This window comes from Camellia sinensis, chromosome 11, assembly GCF_055761805.1.
Source record: "Camellia sinensis isolate YWXY chromosome 11, ASM5576180v1, whole genome shotgun sequence".
Lineage (NCBI taxonomy): Eukaryota > Viridiplantae > Streptophyta > Magnoliopsida > Ericales > Theaceae > Camellia > Camellia sinensis.
The window spans coordinates 100,392,159-100,411,141 of NC_138971.1; the positions used below are offsets into that span (position 1 = coordinate 100,392,159).

Consider the following 18,983-nt stretch of genomic DNA (forward strand, 5'->3'; position numbering starts at 1 on the left):
AGTCGTTGCGGAAGAACTCTTCCCTGATTGCAAGGTTCAGTCCCCACTCGAACATCCTTGCTTTCTCTTCATCATTCGCTACGTATCTGGTTGCGTAACGGGCTAGCTCTTCAAATTTTACAACATACTGGGTCACGGTCATATTTCCTTGTTCTAGGTTTTGGAATTCCTTGACTTGTTCTCGGCGGATAGTACTTGGGAAATATTTATTTAGAAATAGTTCCCTGAACTGGTTCCATGATAGGCTCGTTACATCACGAGTATTTTTGATTAACTCCCACCAATGGTCAGCCTCATCATGAAGCTCGAATATTGCCAAAGCTATCCTATCAACGGCCTCGATTATGCCCATGGTGTCTAGCATTTTCTCTATCTGCCGGAGCCAATTTTCAGCTATCTTTGGGTCCGATACGCCTGTGAACTTTGGGGGCCTCTGCTTCCAAAACTCAGAAAAGAGTCAAGTCCTCTCATTCTGCCGATTGTTCCTTATTTGCCCTAGTTCCTCCAAAATTTGATGACCTAGGTTATTGGGGATGGGTCCATGTTGATTTCTGGGACGGTTTTGTACATTGTTGCTGGTTTCGGTATAGCCATTAGCTCGCATGTCCACCATTCTGTTCATGGCATGCGATGAGTTGGTTTCCAGTCTTAGAAAATCTTACTACTTAGATTTGAAATAAAGGTTCAGTTTCCTTAGGGTGCACTAAAGCAAGTAACAGTCAATAACATAGATCAACACATCATTCATATATTATAATAGGCATCATTACAAAAGGGCTCCTATATCGGAGTTACATTCAAAGAGAATCTACGCATTACAAAGTTCAGGCTATCTTATTCTAAGGATCCCTATCAGCGGGTCTTACAAAAGTCTAGTTTTACTATCCCTCGAATTAGTTCTCGTTTCTCGACCAATCAAAGTCTTCTTCTAGGTCTTCATCAGCGGAGCCAGTGGCTTGGTCCGGAGAGCGGGGGTTGTACATTGGTGAGGGGGGATTGCGTTCAGATGACACCTCTATAGGGTAGGCTGGGTTTGCTCCTTGCTGTTCTGGTGACTGCTCCATATTCATTGGTTGATGGTTGTCTGGCTCCTGATAAGAAGATGTGTGACTTTCAACCGGAGTTAGTGGTTGGTGGTATGCTCTGGTGGTCAAAGCTTGGTGTATCAAGATGTCCATCCTCTGGTCATTTTGCTCCATTCGGATTGTCTTCTTCACTGCCCGGCTCAAGAATTGTAGGTGGGGCCGCACTAGGGACCTCTTATGCTCCCTCATATAGCGGGAGTACTCCGTCTCCACCTTACGTATCTCGGTTCTGATCATTTTCTCGACGGCACTTATACAGTGTCAGCGGCTAAAGCAGGGGCTAACAGACACGGCCCTCCTTCCTTGCATGCGGAAAGTACCCCACGAGTCGAGACTGACATGGCATGATGCGCCGTGAGCTTTGAATGCCCAGTAAACACACACACATCCTGTCCCTTTTTCCTCAGTCCAATACACAATCACAATTATAACATCAAGTAGTGAAGCATGATACTCAAATAAATAAATAAAGGGTTAAGTTAGATGTTAGCAAACTAGAAATCCCCCAAAGAGATTTCGTCCTCCCAACCAAAAGAATCAGTTGCGGATTATTCCCCCTCTTTTGCTGCTTTGTTGCAGAACTAACCTCGGATGCCTAGCAATGGTACCGCGTAGCGCCAACCGCAGGGCCTCAAAAGAGACGGTAAAATAGGGCCTTGCCCGAATCCCTCCTTACACCAAACCACCTAGGGTCCGAATACAACCGCTCCGTTCAAGGGTCCCGAAAACCATTTGCGCAAGACTTTAACTTCCAAATAGGGAACGCATCCCAACAATCCATATATCACATATTCTCATCTTTTCATTACTCAGGTACTCAAAAACCCATACCCTCCCCATTAGGTTTCCCGTTGAGTTAAATTTTTTAAATCAAGGTTAGTCCAACTTATAAGACAATAATGTCCATATAAGCATGCATTCTTAAGATAAGAAAGGTAAATAACATAACCACAACACATATAATATCATGCCAAGATATGATCATAAGCTAATAAGCAATCTCATGAACTCAAGGGCATAAAACATCCACACATAACACAATTTCTAGATTTAGTATTGCATAAAGATTAAAATGAAAGGATTATTTTAGATCTTTCACTAGCATCAGCCTTCCTATGGCTCGTAGAGAATTTGATCTAGTTTCTAGAACATATTTCGGAAATGGGATTGCTTTTTCTAGATTTCAAGTTGTTTAGAAAACATTCCAGCGTTGTCGAGATTCTGTCCAGATCTGTCGACCGTTACAAAAATTTGATTTTCTTGCAAACCGCTTAATGTTTTTCGATGAAACAAATTTTAATTGAAATCTAACTTCTCAAGGAAGATTTTGACATAAAATAGAGCTCCAGAATAATTTTATACATTTTTCTGGAATTTTTGGAAGTGGGCTACGAAAAATAGATTCTAAGGTACCATGCCCAAAACAATAAGTTTTATGTGAAAAGGGTTCCACCAAGGGATTTTTTTTTTTCTTTTGTGAAGAAAACATGCTAACTAACATATATTTAACTTAGAAAATTTGCTTGAAAGAGTGGCCTAGGAAAGTTGAGAGATTGGTATAAAAAAGGATGGTTTTGTGCCAAAATGGGGAAAAATACAGGAGAGGTAGAATCAATGCTCAACTCTTAGCATTTTTAACACAAGTAACTCATCAATAACACATCTGAAAAACATTATTTGGAACCCTTAAGAACATGTATTTGAAAAAGGAAAATGAAAAAGAAGGTTGTGTTTGTGGCTTACCTACTAAGCTTTGCATAAGAAGGCTCTCTTCTTCCTCCCTCGTCTTCTCTAGACTTCTCTCTCTTACTCTCCTCCCTCTCTCTAGCCGAATATGTGTGTGAGTGTGTTATTTGTGCTTTTCCAAGCTAGGGGGGTGTTGGTATATATAGACAATTTTTGATGTAAAATGTCCCAAAAGCCCATTAGTTAGAAATGGATGAAAACACTACAAGAAAAAGAGGATATCACCACGTTTTTTTTTTCTGACGTTTTTGAAAAACGTCGTGAAATCTCCTATACTTTTTCCCATTTTGAACAAATTTAATTACCCATCTCGTTTTGTACGCCAATATTAAAAAAATTGTGAAATAACATTTACTTGTGATTGAAGAGGCAGGACTTCTCTGATCAAAAGAGAGGCGTGACTTTAGAGAACACAGCGTTACTTTTGAGAGAGAGAGAGAGAGAGAGAGGCAGAGAGAGAAATCAAGGCCTTGGATCTTCGATCTCCATTGATTCTTTGGTTGTATGATCTGGAAATGCTTGTTCTACACTTGATCTGAGCGTTTGTCTGTAATATCGTTTGAATCCCTCTTATCTAAGTCGATCTAGGGCTCAAGGTTAGAGTTTTTTTATATGGATTTGCTATATTCACACAAGATCTGTAGACTTTCATGGCTTAAACTAACGATTTATAGTTGATTTCTAATTTCTCTTCTTCTATTTTGTATTTTCTTTTTTCAAATCTATTTTTCTAGGGTTTTGAGTGCCATGTTAATGTCTCTGATCACGTACAGAATAGCAAGTACCGTTGGATCTGGATCGTTACCAACAGTGAGTCGAAGCAAGCTCAACGATGTAGAGATGTAGATCTTATTCTCAGATCTGCTCTCTCTGTCTCTCCGATCTGCTATTATGGTAATATCAAATCTACTTTCTCAATATCTCCGATTGAATTTCACATATTCTCTTCATTGCTCTATGAGATTTGTACCTCTGTCTCTCTGTTTTTGATTGAAGCTCATTATCTTTGTCACTCTATTACATTTTCCTTATAGAAATTGTCAAAACAGTATAGAAATAGAACGATTGGTGAGTGAGTTTGAAACTTCTTTATCTATTTGAACACTCTAGTATTTCATCACTTTTCGATTTTTACTTTAACTTGTTATGTTTTAATAATTTTCAATTAATTTTTAAAACGTAAAGAAATAGAACGATTACATTGAATTTATATTAAAATTTAAAATTTTAATTGTTATAATTAAAAGTTAAAGGATCAAAATTTGACGGTGAAATTTGTAATTTACTCAGGAAAAAAAATAAATTGGACCAAAGTATATATATATATATAAAAAAAAGAGGTTTGCATTACATGTTTTTTTTTTATATATATTTTTTATGATTGTGTGATTCTGATTCATCACACTTAAAAGGACTTTCAATTTCATTGGTTTTTATGTAAAATACTTGGTCATGACCATGGGTTGTACATTCTTATTCATTTCGCTTTGCACGTGTTTGGGTTTTGGTCTAACTGAAGCAGTTCCTGCAAATATTAGAAGACAAAGTACTATTGAATATTGATTGCTATTGTAATTTGTATTTTAATACCTTGTACCTTGTTTTATTTCATTATTTTAACACATTTTCTGTTTTTGGTACCACTTAACCTTGCAAGTGAGGTCTTCAAACTATGAAAATTCAGTTTGTGGCAGCTCACTCAACAAGGACACGTGACCTTGTAATTGCATGACATTTTTTAGAATTGTTTCTCATATTTTCACCATTGGGAATGCATCCAAATACAGATCGAATTCCTGTGGCCAAGGTCCCTCCCCATATTTTCATTCCAACCAAACAACATTTTTGACTCGGGCATTGTAATTAACACTTGGTATTTCATTTTTTAGGGGACTTTGGGTGATTACAAAGTTGCCTTTGATGCCGTTTACATGCCTAGAAAAACCACCCTGTTAAAAGAAGCTAAGGCTGCTGGAGCCATCATTGTCAGTGGAGTTGAAATGTTCCTCCGTCAAGCCATTGAATAGTTCAATCTCTTCACTGGTGGAAAAGGTACCTTCAATTTCTTTCCCTTTTAGATATTATTTTTTCCCTTTAAATAGGAATTAAGGATTAATATTAAGTGGTTTTTTCATTTTTAAATATTGTTTTTTTAATATAAAATTGTAACTCTTTTATTGTGTAATATTGTTCCATACATTAGGTACTATGTAACAACAGTGTTATTCTTTTTTTTTGTAATTTAGGTCATTTAATAAATAAATAAATAAATAAATAAATTTGAACTGGGTATGGAAGGATTGGATTTAGAAGAAGAAGTTATTGTCCGTTTTATATGTGCATATGCATAAATCAAAGAACAGATTTAGGGAAATAGTCATATCAGAATTTTTTTGACAGTTTTCTTTACCTTCTATTATTATATTCAGGTAATCTTCGGATTCAACAGAGTTCTAGAAGGGAGTTGTTGTGTTCTTGCTGCTATAGATTCTGCTCTTGCATGTTTCCATTACATAACTTTGAAATGTTGGCTATAGATAATTTCTAAGCAAGAACATGATTTGGGTACAATAGGATTGGATGTGAAAGAAGAAATTCTCATTCTTTTTCATTCGTCGATAGCTTTGATAAGTACATATGCATAATTCAAGGGAGAGAAATAAGGAAATAGTTATATCAAAAAGTTCTGTGGGGAGCAAGCAGTTCTCTAGTTTTGAGGATACTAATTCTGCTAAAGAGAAAGCTAAATCTATCTATCCACCTATAGAAAGCCATTGGAATTTACCTCCTCAAAAGGAGTACAAGAAATTGTCTTTGATTAAACTTAAATTGCAAGTCCATGTTGTCTTACCCACTCAAGAATCGGGATTCACTAAAGAGAATTAGAAAGAGCCAAAGCTTGCTAGCAGTTCCCAAAGAAGCTCGTGATCCAAAAGATGATCAAATTGTTCAATCTTTCCGTGAATTGCTTTTGCTCGAGGGCCATCTGCCAGGGAAACACAGTGTGATTACCGCACACTTTTACGGTATGTTTCTGCTGTGACATTTTTACATACATAAATAATTAGCCTCCTTCTGGGATGAAGTAGTTTCAATGAAGTTTGTTAAGCTCTTTATGTAGCATTGTTTGAGTACTGTGTGGTGAAGTGTGAATCGGGCAAAGATGATGTTCTGTTTGGAGTAATTTTACTATTACATATATTTACAGTGGTTTTCTTCCATGATGTCATGTCAGATTTTTGCGAATGAGGGATTTTGATCTGATGAAAGCAAAAGATATGTTTTTACAATATCTTAAATGGCGAGAAGAATTTGAAGTTGATACAACTGTAAAGGTGAATTTCAGACTATCTACCTGTAGCAATTTGTTGTTGGAACTATTTTGATGCCCATGAGTGGAAGTCTAGATCATATTTGCAGTCCTTAGATAATATAATTGATTTATTTTCAATTTTTTCCCCTGAAAAGGCTATTGCTTATGAAGAATAGGTACTAATATGCATTCACTCAAATTACTATGGCAGGTCTAGACAGGAAGTGTCTCTCTCTTTTTTTTGAGTTGGTGAATTTTGAAACCTGTGTATAATATATGCTTTTGATGCCCGTTTGGAAGCATCATGACGATGAGATAATGACTATTTCTCTATGAATATTGATGATGCCTAACTGTAAAAACACAAATTATGATGCTTACCTCATTGAACTTAACATATTAGTAAAAAAGAATTTTTAATAAAAAAAATAATAGTAAAACCTTGCAAAATTGTTAAATTAAATTATTCTAACTGCTAAGTTGTATGGTTCCTGCAGTATGCCTCTAATTTAGTACCAAAAGCCAAGAAAGAAAAAACGGAGTATATTAAGAAAGAAAAAGTAAAATTTAAGTTTTACAATCTGCTAAAATTTGTGCTATTAATGTGTCACTATGCTCTAGGATTTGACACTACGTCCTAGGATTTGGGGGTTATTCTAGTTTGAGACAAAAACAGGTCTCCACATCTGGCATACACAACTCTCCATGGCATAGAAGTCTCATTATAGGTTAATTCATTGATATCCTCACATGTATTTTGATTTTTTGAGGAGTTAGCTGACAAGTAAACACATCAGCTTGAATGTCTGTAATTAAGAAGATTGATTAGTTTTTTAAAATCATGCTATATTTAGGATGAGAAGTTCAAAGCACCAAAACTATGCATATTCAATTTAAGATTGTGGAATTCTTTGTTTAATATATACTGCAGGAATTTAAGTTCGAAGAGTACAAAGAGGTTAAGAAATGCTATCCTCATGGATTTCATGGAGTTGATAAGTATGGAAGACCACTGTACATAGTGGGTTAATATATATTTTTTTTACTGTCACTGTAAAAGGTATGAGAGTTTTTTCAAATCACACATACTGGGATGCCCCACCATAGTATCAATGGACCCAGAAACAAACAGATACATACTCATGAATGAGTCAAAGGCCTTGTACCTGGCTACCCACAGTCCATGCTTGACATCTTAGGCAAATCCAACATTGCTGCTGTTCATGGCTCCACCCACAGGCACATCAGAGCTGCTTTGCTTTCTCTCCTGTGCCCCTCCATAATCAGGTCCCAACTCTTGCCCAAACTTGATGACTTCATGAGGTGCCACCTCAGCAATTGGGACAACACACTCATTGACATTCAACAAAAAACCAAAGAGGTGTTTGATTTAGTCATTTTCTTTTTCTTTTTCACAATGTTGAACTGTTTTTAAGGTACTTGTGTTGCACATTGTTTGTTGTTCAGATGGAATTTTTGTCGTCACTTAACCAAATTGCAAGTATTGAATGGGAGTCAATGTTTGGGGAATTCATGCCTGAATTCTTTAAGCTGGTGTTGGGAACCCTTTCTCTGCCTATCAACTTTCCCGGAACAAATTAGCATCGCGGTTTTCAAGTAAACTCAACAACTTATTTCTTAAGTACATGTTTCTTTTAAGTCTAGTAAACTAATGATATCTAAAGTATCCGATATGTTACAGTTTAATCATCAATTTTTAAAATTTGTGCTTTAGTCTAAATTAATAACGGGGGGAGGGATATTTGGCTCTCGGTTGGTTCATTTCAAAACAAACCAACAACTAATATGAAGGCGTAAATTTGGAAGCGATGTTTTACAGTTTTAAATATTTCTGTATGTATGTTTTGTCTAACTGAGATGTCTCACAGGCAAGAAAGAACATTGTTAGCATGCTGAGACGACTCGTAGAGGAAAGAAGAGCTTGCCAAGAAACCAAACATGACATGCTTGGTCTCCTAATGAATGGGGGTTGAAGAAAATAGATATAATCTAACAGATGAAGAAATAATTGATCAAATGATAGCAATTTTGTATTCTGGATACGAGACTGTTTCGACTACTTCTATGATGGTTGTCACGTATCTCCACGATCATCCCAACGTTCTTCAAGAACTCAGGGTAAGTGGATTTGACAACATGTTTTGCACTCGTAGATCTGTGTGTTCGAGCGCTCTTAAATCTAACTGGGATGTTTGTGTTTCAGAAAGAGCATTTGGCGATTAGATAAAGGAAAATGGCAGAAGATCCAATCAACTGGAACGATTTCAAGTCGATGAACTTTATACGTTCTGTGAGTATTTTTGAAGTTTTGAGCCTAGCTAGCAACTGGTCACAGAACCGGGCAGAATGTACATGGAAAGACATAGTTTTTAAAATAGACAATCAAACAAATCTAGTAAAATTTTGTCAATTTATGTGGTGTTCTATGCTCGTTTCTGTGTTTGCATAACTGAGGAATTGAAAAAGGGGTTTCAACTTGAAGAAAATTTATTAGATTAATCTGGTGTTTATTGGGTGCAGGTGATCTTTGAGACATCAAGATTAGCTACAATTGTTAATGGGGTTTTAAGAAAGACTACGCAAGACATGGAACTGAATGGTGAGTCTCTTATGTTATCTTCTAAACCAAACCAAACCAAGCCTTAATGTTATCTTCTAAACACCGACATAAATATAATGGTCCCTACTATTAGCTAGGTCAATCATAAACGAGAAATGCACCACCATTATAATGCCCTTTCAGCATGAGATTTATGTTATTGGCGTGATATGATTTTCAATGGTCTAGATGAGCCAATTGGCCATGTAAAATATAAGATTTCATCAACAAATAGATAAATCAAAGCACTTTCTTTGTGTTTCTACAGGGTTTGTCATTCCCAAAGGATGGAGAATATATGTTTATACAAGAGAAAACAATTATGACCCGTGTTTATATCGCGACCCATTAGCCTTCAATCCATGGAGATGGATGGTGAGTAAAAATCATAAATTCCTATTTTACCCATTTAGATTTATTTAGCTTAAAATTTGAAATTTCATGTGTGAGCAGTTGTAAGTTGATTGTAGGCTTGATAACAACACAAATGAGTAAGGAAATAACTAATTTAACCTTGACTGCCAAATGCAGGACAAAAGCTCGGAGTCGCAGAACTACTTCTTCATGTTTGGAGGAGGCACTAGGCAGTGTCCGAGAAAGGAACTGGGAATAGCTGAAATTTCTACATTCCTACATTACTTTGTTACTAGATACAGGTAAACCACTAATTCAAACAACATGTGATTCTCTCTCTGCTGTATGCTTTTGTTTTTATTACATACGATTCTGAACATTCAGTGAAACAACAACACTAAACGAAAGTTAGTTTCTTTCCCGTTAAATTGTTTTAGCATTGAACAACATGAGTTGGTTACCAGCACTTGCTTGAGCAGTCAAACATACGTGACAGTGCTACTGAATGCAATAGTTTTTTGAACTTTTTATGATGCTAATATGTGCTCATAAATATATGTGAAATAATGATGATGGCACCTTTTTAGTTTTGAAGATATGGAATATTTCATTGATCTTATCTGTAGTCTAGATATCCAATTGAATGGGATTTACTGTATATAATTATGTTTTTGTGTTTCAGTGTACATTATTTCTCTTTTGCATTATTTATAATGGTCTTGTGTATTGGATTTGATATGATTGCCTGATAACTAAAGAAACACTAAAGATTTTTATGATTGTTCGACAACTAAAGGAAACTATTACAATAATATGCATTCTTCCTCTGCTTTCAGTGTTCTGCCTTCAGGATTGAGGTGTCTTCAAAGGAATGTTTGCATTTTTTTTATGGGTTAAAAATTGGCTTCCCTAGATCCACACCATGTGCATTCATTACTTTCTTGTATTTCTTGACATTTTCTTTGAGGAATTAGAGTTTCTTATATGGAATTTTGACTCTCTCCATAATATATTACAAAACTTTGTTTTTGCATTTGAGTGAGTGATGTGAGATTGTGGGTTGAGTGAGGTGAGCTTCCAGTCCATAACTAATTGTTTATTGTAGTTTGGTTTATTGTAGGTTGGCTAGTTGTACTGTAGGGAAGACAGTTGAGTGATGTGAGATCCTCAAAAGCTGACTGGACTCTAGAAAATAATTTCATCCATGGGTGAAGTTATAGGTAGAAGCCAATAATTTAACTTATAAACTAAAGCTGGGTGCATGGTTATTCTGGTTTGGATCTTCTTCTTGGTTTATTATTATGTTTTACGATTGGCAGAGACCGAGAGGATTGAAGGCCATGGGAACCAGCATGGAGAGCGATTCAAAATGACAATGAAGGATGGATGGGGGCTTTCCTTCGGATTCTTATTTCTCTTCTTTTTTCTTTTTTTCCTTTGATCTGATTGGGGAGTTGGGTGTTTTGGTTCACTTCTTATTTTTTGTGTTCAAGGAGGGAGGGAGTGGTGAGAGAGAGAGAGAGAGAGAGAGAGAGAGAGAAGAGGTTAATGTTATTTTGTGGCTTTGAATACAAAGTAGTAATTAATTTTTTTGTTGAGAATTGTTAATACAATTTTTGGATATGTTATTTTGGGAGTAATATTAAAATATCATTTGTGGATATGTTATTTTGTGGGTAATGGTGATTGGGAAAGTGAATTAATGATGTATTTGTTATTTGAATGTAAGTTATTTTTTTATATTAGTGATATTCAGTTTTATTATATGTATTTTTTTAATTTAATCACATGAATTAGCACAATTTTTTTTAAAAAAAAAGATATATCACGGCGTTTTTTAAAAACACCACTTAAACCCTAAATATTAACGGTTAGATTTTTTTAAAAAGATATGACGGCGTTTAAAAAATGTAGCTAAATATCATAATGACGTCATGATATTGTCAAGTAAGACATTTGGCGGCGTTTTTAAAAATGCCTCCTATACTAATATAACGACGTTTTTAAAACGTCATAAAGTTATAGCGACGGCAGCGTCCTCGGCGTTTCGTGTAAGCGTCGCCGCTAAAAGCTGAATTTCCTGCAGTGAAATGTTAGGATTTGTTTGAAGTTTTAAAGGAATAGGGATGATTTGGGAGGCTTACTCATAGGTTTAGGCAACATTTAGTTGTAATGAAACTAGTTTTGCAATTAGCATCCTAGGTCTAGGGTACTAGGTTTATGAGTTTCTAGATTTTCATGATGATAGACTTAGAAAATTGTATCATCACCCTAGGGAAGGGTGAAGGGGCTATTTTTTTTTTATCAATTTTAGGCTCTAGGACACATTTCCCAAGGTGTATACATATATATATATATATATATCTTGATGGATGGTACTCATGTTACAAAGGTACAAGTACTAGTCTTCGGGGTAAATTTTGAATTTAAATAAAGAGTGAGGGCTTGGAGTTAAATACATGTGTTGGAACCTTACTCATGTAGAATTAAATTAAATTAGGTTAGGGAACCTAATCTGGCTAGAAAAATTCATGTTTTGCTAAACATAAAATAAAATGCTAATCGACAAGATCTGAAATAATTCAAATAACGGAGGGGCTTTAAGAAAATAATTCAAACATTAGGGTCTTTAAAGTGAATACATATTTCAGGGGCTTCACAGTTAGAGCGTTACATTAGAGTGTTACATTTTTATTCGGAACGTGGGATTTGTTCCAAAATGAGAAAAAATCCAAAACTTTTATAATAAGGATTGCCCAAATATGTAATTTAATATTTAGAAAAATCCAATTTTATCCCCAAAAAAATAAATCTAAACATATAAGTGACAACTCTTTTGTGCAATTTTCACTTTAATGGGACCTTTGGGTTCATAAGAAAAAATGGACAAAACAGTTCATAAGATCACATTTTGAGATTTATGGGTGCTTCACCCTTTTTTATTTATTTATTTTTCTTTCATTTATGCTTCAAAAAATTGTGAATATTAAATTTTTAAAAGCATATTCATAGACAAATTTATGGATTTTATAAGAAAAAGTATGTGATTGTTGTTATTAAATTCATAAAAAATATGAATTTATAAAAATCCCTAAAAGGTTTGAATATGAAAATCATATAAACTGTGGGTTTTATATAAATAAATAAATAAAATAGTTAAAAGAACCAGGATTTAAATTCTTGCAAAAATTTAAAACTAAAAAAATTACATAAAATATACAAAATTTGTAAGTACTAAAATAAAAATATTGATCTCAAATTAATAAACAAAATATAAAAATGTAAAACTTTATAAATTTTTATTCATGAATGCAGAGGTCGTCTAAGTTTGTCTAAGATTAATTTATGCAGAGGTGGTGATGGTACTAGTGATGTAGATCCTAGTCCGTCGATTTCAGAGGTTGGTGTTAGAAAAGAGGAAGTTGATTGGAGAGGACCAGTTGTTATGGACCCTACAAAATTTTCTGATGTTTTACGAAATGTAATAATGAGTGTAAAAAATTATGATAAGACTGAAGATGTAATTGCTGATGATAAGGGAAATGTAGTGAGTAAATACAAATTTGAGTGGTTATATAAATAAAATTAATAAAATTTTTCATTAATCATGACAGTGGTTACATTTACATCAAATTATTCTCTCATTTTTGGAGACATTGCATCTAACCAACTACTGTCCCCATTAGTTAATATAATGCAAAGAATTCCTCCTCTAATAGTGAGATCTGGTTGAAATTTAACAAATATATGGAAGTCTCCCTAGTAACCTACTAAATTCTTCATTAGTTAGGTAGGGCCTGTCGAGTATTTGATGTCGTCTATGACGTTGCAAATGGCGTCTTTATCATAGTCCTTGAAGCTTATTCTACCGAAGAAGTAATTGTGTCGTCCAAGATTTCTAGCCCAGGCAGTTTTGCTTGTTCTTGAGGGTCCTTTGAGGTAGAGGGAGATTGGGCAGATAGGCTACTATTCTGGATCCTATTATTAGAGGAGGAGGAGAGTTCTTCGTCAGCATATAAATCGTGTATATTATTCCTGTGTATCCCTAATCTAATGTTATCATCTTCACTATAAACAGAGAAACAACAATTTTGACATAGTTCGTATTTTACAAATTCTGACTGACAAACAAAATATTATTTTTTGTCCATCTTTTTTTACTTCATTTAAAAATGGAAATGAATTAAAGGGGCTAGTAAATGAGAGCCTTTCTCGTTTGTAGTGATCTCTCGAAAATGTTTTTAATTGGGGGTATTTTGTGACGTAATTGGAAGGACATCTTTCTTTGCAGAGTGCAAAGAATTGTTCCTCCGTTTCTACTTCTGCAAGTATTCCCCTCTAGAGTTTGTCTCTATTCTTTAAAGGACTTTTTCCCTTAGATGAAAATTCTCCCCATTCTACAAAATCGCCCCCTTTCTGAATATACTATCGACTTGCTATTGAAGAGTGGAGTTTTTCTATATTTGGAAGATAGATTCTGCCGTTGGTTCCAGTGAGATTGAAAAATCTCGAGTTGGTGGTTTGGATCTTCTTTGTGCATTGAACTATGGCATGAAGCTGACTGTTTCCATCTTCGTGGAGCTCCCTTGTGACAAGTATGTAGTGTAGCTGACAGGCTAGTTGGAGGAGAGACTGGAGGAGTTCTAAGAGTTGTTCTTTCAGGTAAGGGCATTGTGGGTAGGTGAGGAAAACATTCTTGGCGTAGAAACGGAAAGAGGCTAAGCGAGGCATTTTGTAGTGGCAAACAATAAACTCACACCAGCCGTACAAGGGCTATCTCTTAGTTAAAAATCCTAATGTGAATGATGTGAGTGGCGTGACTGAGGGGGTGTTTTATTAATAGTACCAGCGTCCCCCCCCCTCCGCCGCACATGCACGCACGATAATCTGGGCCATCCATTGTTGTACTTGTTGACACATGTATGGATGAAGTTAAAAAGAAGTTACACCCAGGCCTAGGTGTGAGTGGTGTGAGTACTTTGATTCCTTCGCCAAATAGTGTTATACACGTGTTATGTTTCTGGTGGTTTGTGTAGTTGTAAAGTAAAGATATTTTAGAATGATTGATATGAAGAAAATGAGGGAAAATGATTATGCTTATGAATTATTTTGAATAGGGAATCTTTGTCCTTACATGCGGGCCACTTTTGCTATTTATTTGGTACCCAAAAACATTTGATGGCAAAAAGGAATATGCCTTTGCAATGATATAGCTATTGTGGTGACGTTTTTTTTTTTATACCTTGTTTCGTCCCTCCTTTTCTGTCTTTCTTTTTTTATTGCTTGTATTGGTATACAATGTTGTACTCCTTAAACGAGTATCTCGAGAATTACGGACAGTTTACTCAAATGTGTGTAGATCATTTTTTGATGTGGCAAATAGGACTTTGGGAAGAGAGTCGTCGGTTAACTCTAACAAAGTTTGTTCCGATGTACGAGGAGCAGAGGGAAAAAATATCAAAGCTAAGGTGTCTGAACAGAAGGGTTAGCAGAGGTAAGAGAATCTGCAGAATTTGTAGGATAAAAGATTTAGAGTGTTTTATCAAAAATGGAAGGAGTAGTAAGCAGCTAGTATCGGATTCTCCTTGCGTATCGGAGGTCAAGGACACCGGCGGCCAGTGGATATAAGCGTAGTTACCGTGGTCATGCACCTTTTAAGACGGCCTACATTCGCAGACGGTACGTTCAGAATATTTTCCGATATATTAAGAAGACTAAGAGGAGAGTAAGGAAATTACAACTGTACGATGAACAATTAAGGGATGTTAATTTTGATAATAAAAGTGTGGCGAGATTGTTGAATGGTATTGAGTTGGGTAATAAAAAATGTGACCTTCAATCAGACAAGATAGTGGTTAAGGATATAAAATTAATTGGGAATATTCAATTGGAACAAGATGCTAAAGAGGAAGTTGCGGTCCACTACGTATTGTTTTTCATCATAAGTGATAATAGTCCATTAGATTCCGTCCCCACACCTGACAAGATATTTATTGAAGTTGGTGAGGGTAATCCGGAGACCTGGATTGTTGATTCTGACCAATCCAATAAAACTACTACTTGTGTATCATACGTAACGCTACAAATGAATCGAGTCGAATTGAACTTTAGTATGTTTGGGCTTATTTATTAAGATTTTAACGAATTGCAACTTAATAAAAATTTATTGAACCGAAATCGAGCCAAGTAGGCTTAGACTTTACTCGAGTTCGAGTCTGTTTATGAGCCTTAACGAGTTAAAAAAAATTATAAATTCATATTTACGTATGAGACTAAAGTTATCGTTGAAATTTTAATTATACAATTATGTATATAATATATATATATATATATACTAGAAAAAGTCAACATTTTACTAAAATAAGAATATCTACCATCACTATTATATAAATATATTATCCATAATTAGTTATTATTTACATTTATATTTTTTAAATATATAAGTAACATATTTATTTTATTTGTATATATATTATTTAAATAAATATTAAATAAACTAACTAACGAGCAAACTTTGTTATATTTAGATTTATTTATTAAAATTTTAATAGATTCATAATTAAATAAATAAATAAATAACGAATCGAGTTCCTAGAAGCCCTTACCAAGTCAGACTCAAACTTATTTACAAATCATTGTATTGATTTGAGTCCACCCCTATGTAATATTCCTTATAACACTATTGATAAATTTCAATTGTTTTTTGATGTGATGGTGACTAGTTCTTTTTGTTTGTCTTCCTGATTCCACAGGCTACATATGTATGCTTTTCGATATGTAAGATCTGTCTATGTATTAATGGGTCCCTCTTGAAGAATAATAATTGATGAAGCAACTTTGTAATATATGAATGACAACTGATTCATTAGACATTCATGGCTTGGCTTCTATCTGCTACACAGACCTAAAATAATAATGCTATATCCATTAAATTTGTGATCGTCTGAATTCACGGGTGAAGGGAGAGGGAATCGGGGTTGGGGGTCTTGGCCTAGCAAACTTTTGAAAGTACACTGTATATATTAGGCATTTTTAATATATTTTCATGGCATTGTATTAATGCCCCCTCTAAATTTGTTTTCGCCTTCCATTTTTTTTGTCTCTAAATGAACTATCTAAAAGATCTCAATCTTCCATTTTATTTTATTTTATTTTATTTTTTTATATATATTTAGTAGTTACCCTGTATTCTCAAAGGAATATATTAAAAGGAAATTACTCAACCATGGGAGTAGAGAAAAAAAAAAATTACAAAAAGATAGATGGTGCAAGTCATTATGTGATGGGGGTATAAGTGAAAACTGTGAGGTTGCAAGTTTGACTTCCAGGCCTTCATATTTGTATATTTTCTTTTTCTCTATCCAACTGTTAAGTAATTTTCTTTTTATTAAACAACCTTTTTTTATAATACAATTCATTAATTAGTTTAGCAATGTTACAAACTCAAAAATATTATAAATAAAAAAAAAGAGAGAGAGAATAGAAAAAAAATAAATCAATAGTTTATATTCATTGTAAGTGTGATGCACATCTTACTAATTTTAAATTTACATCACACATACAATTTTTAGATAAAATTTAAGATAAGTTTTTATGGTTCATAACACTTTTATTTTCTTTTTTCTTTACATTTGTCTATCCCTTTTTAGTCAGCAACGCATCTTCATATTGCTATGATTTACATTCATATTTCTTTCATTCATTCATCAGTGATTTATATTGTTATTACTTCTTTAAACTTCAGGCATGCTATTTATCACCACATTTATTTTAAGTTTTTATTTTATTTTTTGTATGTTTACACAATGAATGTATATGAAAGAATCCATATACATTCTATATGTGAGATGTATGTGAGATGTATGATAGAATCCATTACGACACATGAGAGAAGTTATATGAAAGTAAAAATTTTTGATAAAATATTTATTAAGAGATATATAACATCCCTATTAAATTTTACCTTTATTTATTTCAAAATTTATTACAAATAAAATAGATCCAACTAAACTCGTATGCCTAGTGGGTCTTATTTCGCTGCCACTATTTTGGCCCTTCCTAATGATCGAACTGTGGCTCTGTCCCTGTCCGAATTGCTCAAATTTGTGCATGCTGATCATCTGAGAGGTCATCCAGGCAGATGTCAGTTGACACAATGGCTGACAAGAATGATAGTCGCGATTGACAAAGGTGACAATCATGATTAATAAGAGTGACAACGATCATTTGAGAGATTGTCCAACTAGTTATCCGATGGACATAATTCGAACGACTCTAACTTCGGTACACCAATTATTTTATCACCTAAAAATACCAAAGCTTGTTTGACATCGTTATCCTATTATCTCTCATTTACTTGTTATGGAACATATATATTGTTAAAGTGTGAAGAGAGCTTCAAGCACATCACCTTGTTAAAGAGAAAATGTACATCAATAACTTTGCTTCTTTTTTTTCTTTTTTTCTTTTCGTTTCCAAACATTCAGGCTGTTAGGCAAATTGTATAGATTAAATAAAATAAATAGGTTCATAATTAATTAAATTTATATTATAAAATAAGAAATCACAAAATAACTCATGCTATAGATTACATGTTGTTGAACAGAAATATTAAACAAGATTAAACACTGAAATAAAATAGGAAAATGAAGCAAACTGAAGTCTGTGTGATGCCACAGTCTCCTTAAAACAAATTCGCCACCTCACCGTAGGTGCTGAAGGGGTGTCGGAGTCTGTCTCCCAAGATACGATGGTATAGACCAGCTAACGCACAAACACCTGGCAGTTATAGTACTCTCTCACACAAGAAGAAAATATATGGTCAGATTGACGGTATCCTATGGAGGAAAAAAATTCTGTACAGTATGGAAGCCAAAAAAAATTCTATCCCTAAGACCAAAGAGTAGGTCTCCTTTTATACACAACGGGTGAAAGAGGAGGAGCTTTTCTACAACAAATATAGAATTCAATTTCTGCAAGACTGAAGAAGTAATACAGGAAAACTGATGGTGTAAATCACCACCTTAAGTGGAGAGGTTATACACAATATACACACATGTGTGTATATCTGCAGCCACCAAACAAGCCTGGCCCAAAAAGATTAGGTTGGTGGACCACCAATCCGGCCCAGCCCAAACCTAACCCATTCCAGCAAGCTTGAAGCCTCAAGCCTAAAGCCTAAGCCCAAGCCTAAGTCCAAGCCCAAGTGCCAAGATCCACTATCCACAACCCACGGATCACGGACCACAGACCTAGAATAGGACCAGCCCGGTACAGGCGAACAGGCAGTGCATACGTGTGGCACTTTTTGCATAACCAATTTGGACCATAGTTTTGCCCCAAGCCTATCCTTAAAGCATCCATAACTCCCTTCCTTCAGAAAATTTGTATGCCCCAAAGGGCTCATGCCTTTATCAAAATCCTAAGGTTTAAATAGCCATCAAAGCTTTCCTTTACAATTAATAGGGATTTGTAGTTATACAGAATTCTCAATACCTCATTCATGAGGCCAACTTTATGAGATAATTTCTCATTCAATTCTTAATAGTTTTTTGTCATTCTTTTTGTGGTATAAAGATCTTGTTACGAAGAATCTAAACCAATTTAATCTCACTTCAACCAATGGTTAGGACCTACTTTAATTTCTCATTAAAGTCACCATAAAACCATTTTTTCTAACAATCTCCCACATGAAGAAAAATTGACCAAATAAAGAAAACGGACAACGTTTATAACAAAGACTCAGAGAGAGAGAGGGAGAGAGCATACTGACTAACCCTAGATCATAAAAAATAGTTGTTGGCTTTGAACCTTTCGTAGTGAAAGCCTAACAGATTTACTGGCTGACCAGTGAATATGATGTCTT

General features: G+C 34.6%; 1 protein-coding gene across 1 annotated transcript; it reads left to right on the forward strand.

Annotated features, from left to right (window-relative positions):
- The first annotated feature begins 8,428 nt into the window (after positions 1 to 8,428).
- Positions 8,429 to 9,437, forward strand: LOC114286036 (cytochrome P450 85A1-like). Its single transcript, XM_082896503.1, has 3 exons — positions 8,429 to 8,764; positions 9,033 to 9,139; positions 9,296 to 9,437. Exons 1-3 carry the CDS (start codon positions 8,752 to 8,754, stop codon positions 9,422 to 9,424), a joined length of 249 nt encoding a protein of 82 aa, XP_082752629.1. The 5' UTR covers positions 8,429 to 8,751; the 3' UTR covers positions 9,425 to 9,437.
- Positions 9,438 to 18,983: the final 9,546 nt, after the last annotated feature.

Coding starts and splice junctions, on each gene's coding strand:
- LOC114286036 (XM_082896503.1), top strand. Junction 9,140..9,295: donor TCAATCCATGGAGATGGATG/GTGAGTAAAAAT, acceptor TGCCAAATGCAG/GACAAAAGCTCGGAGTCGCA.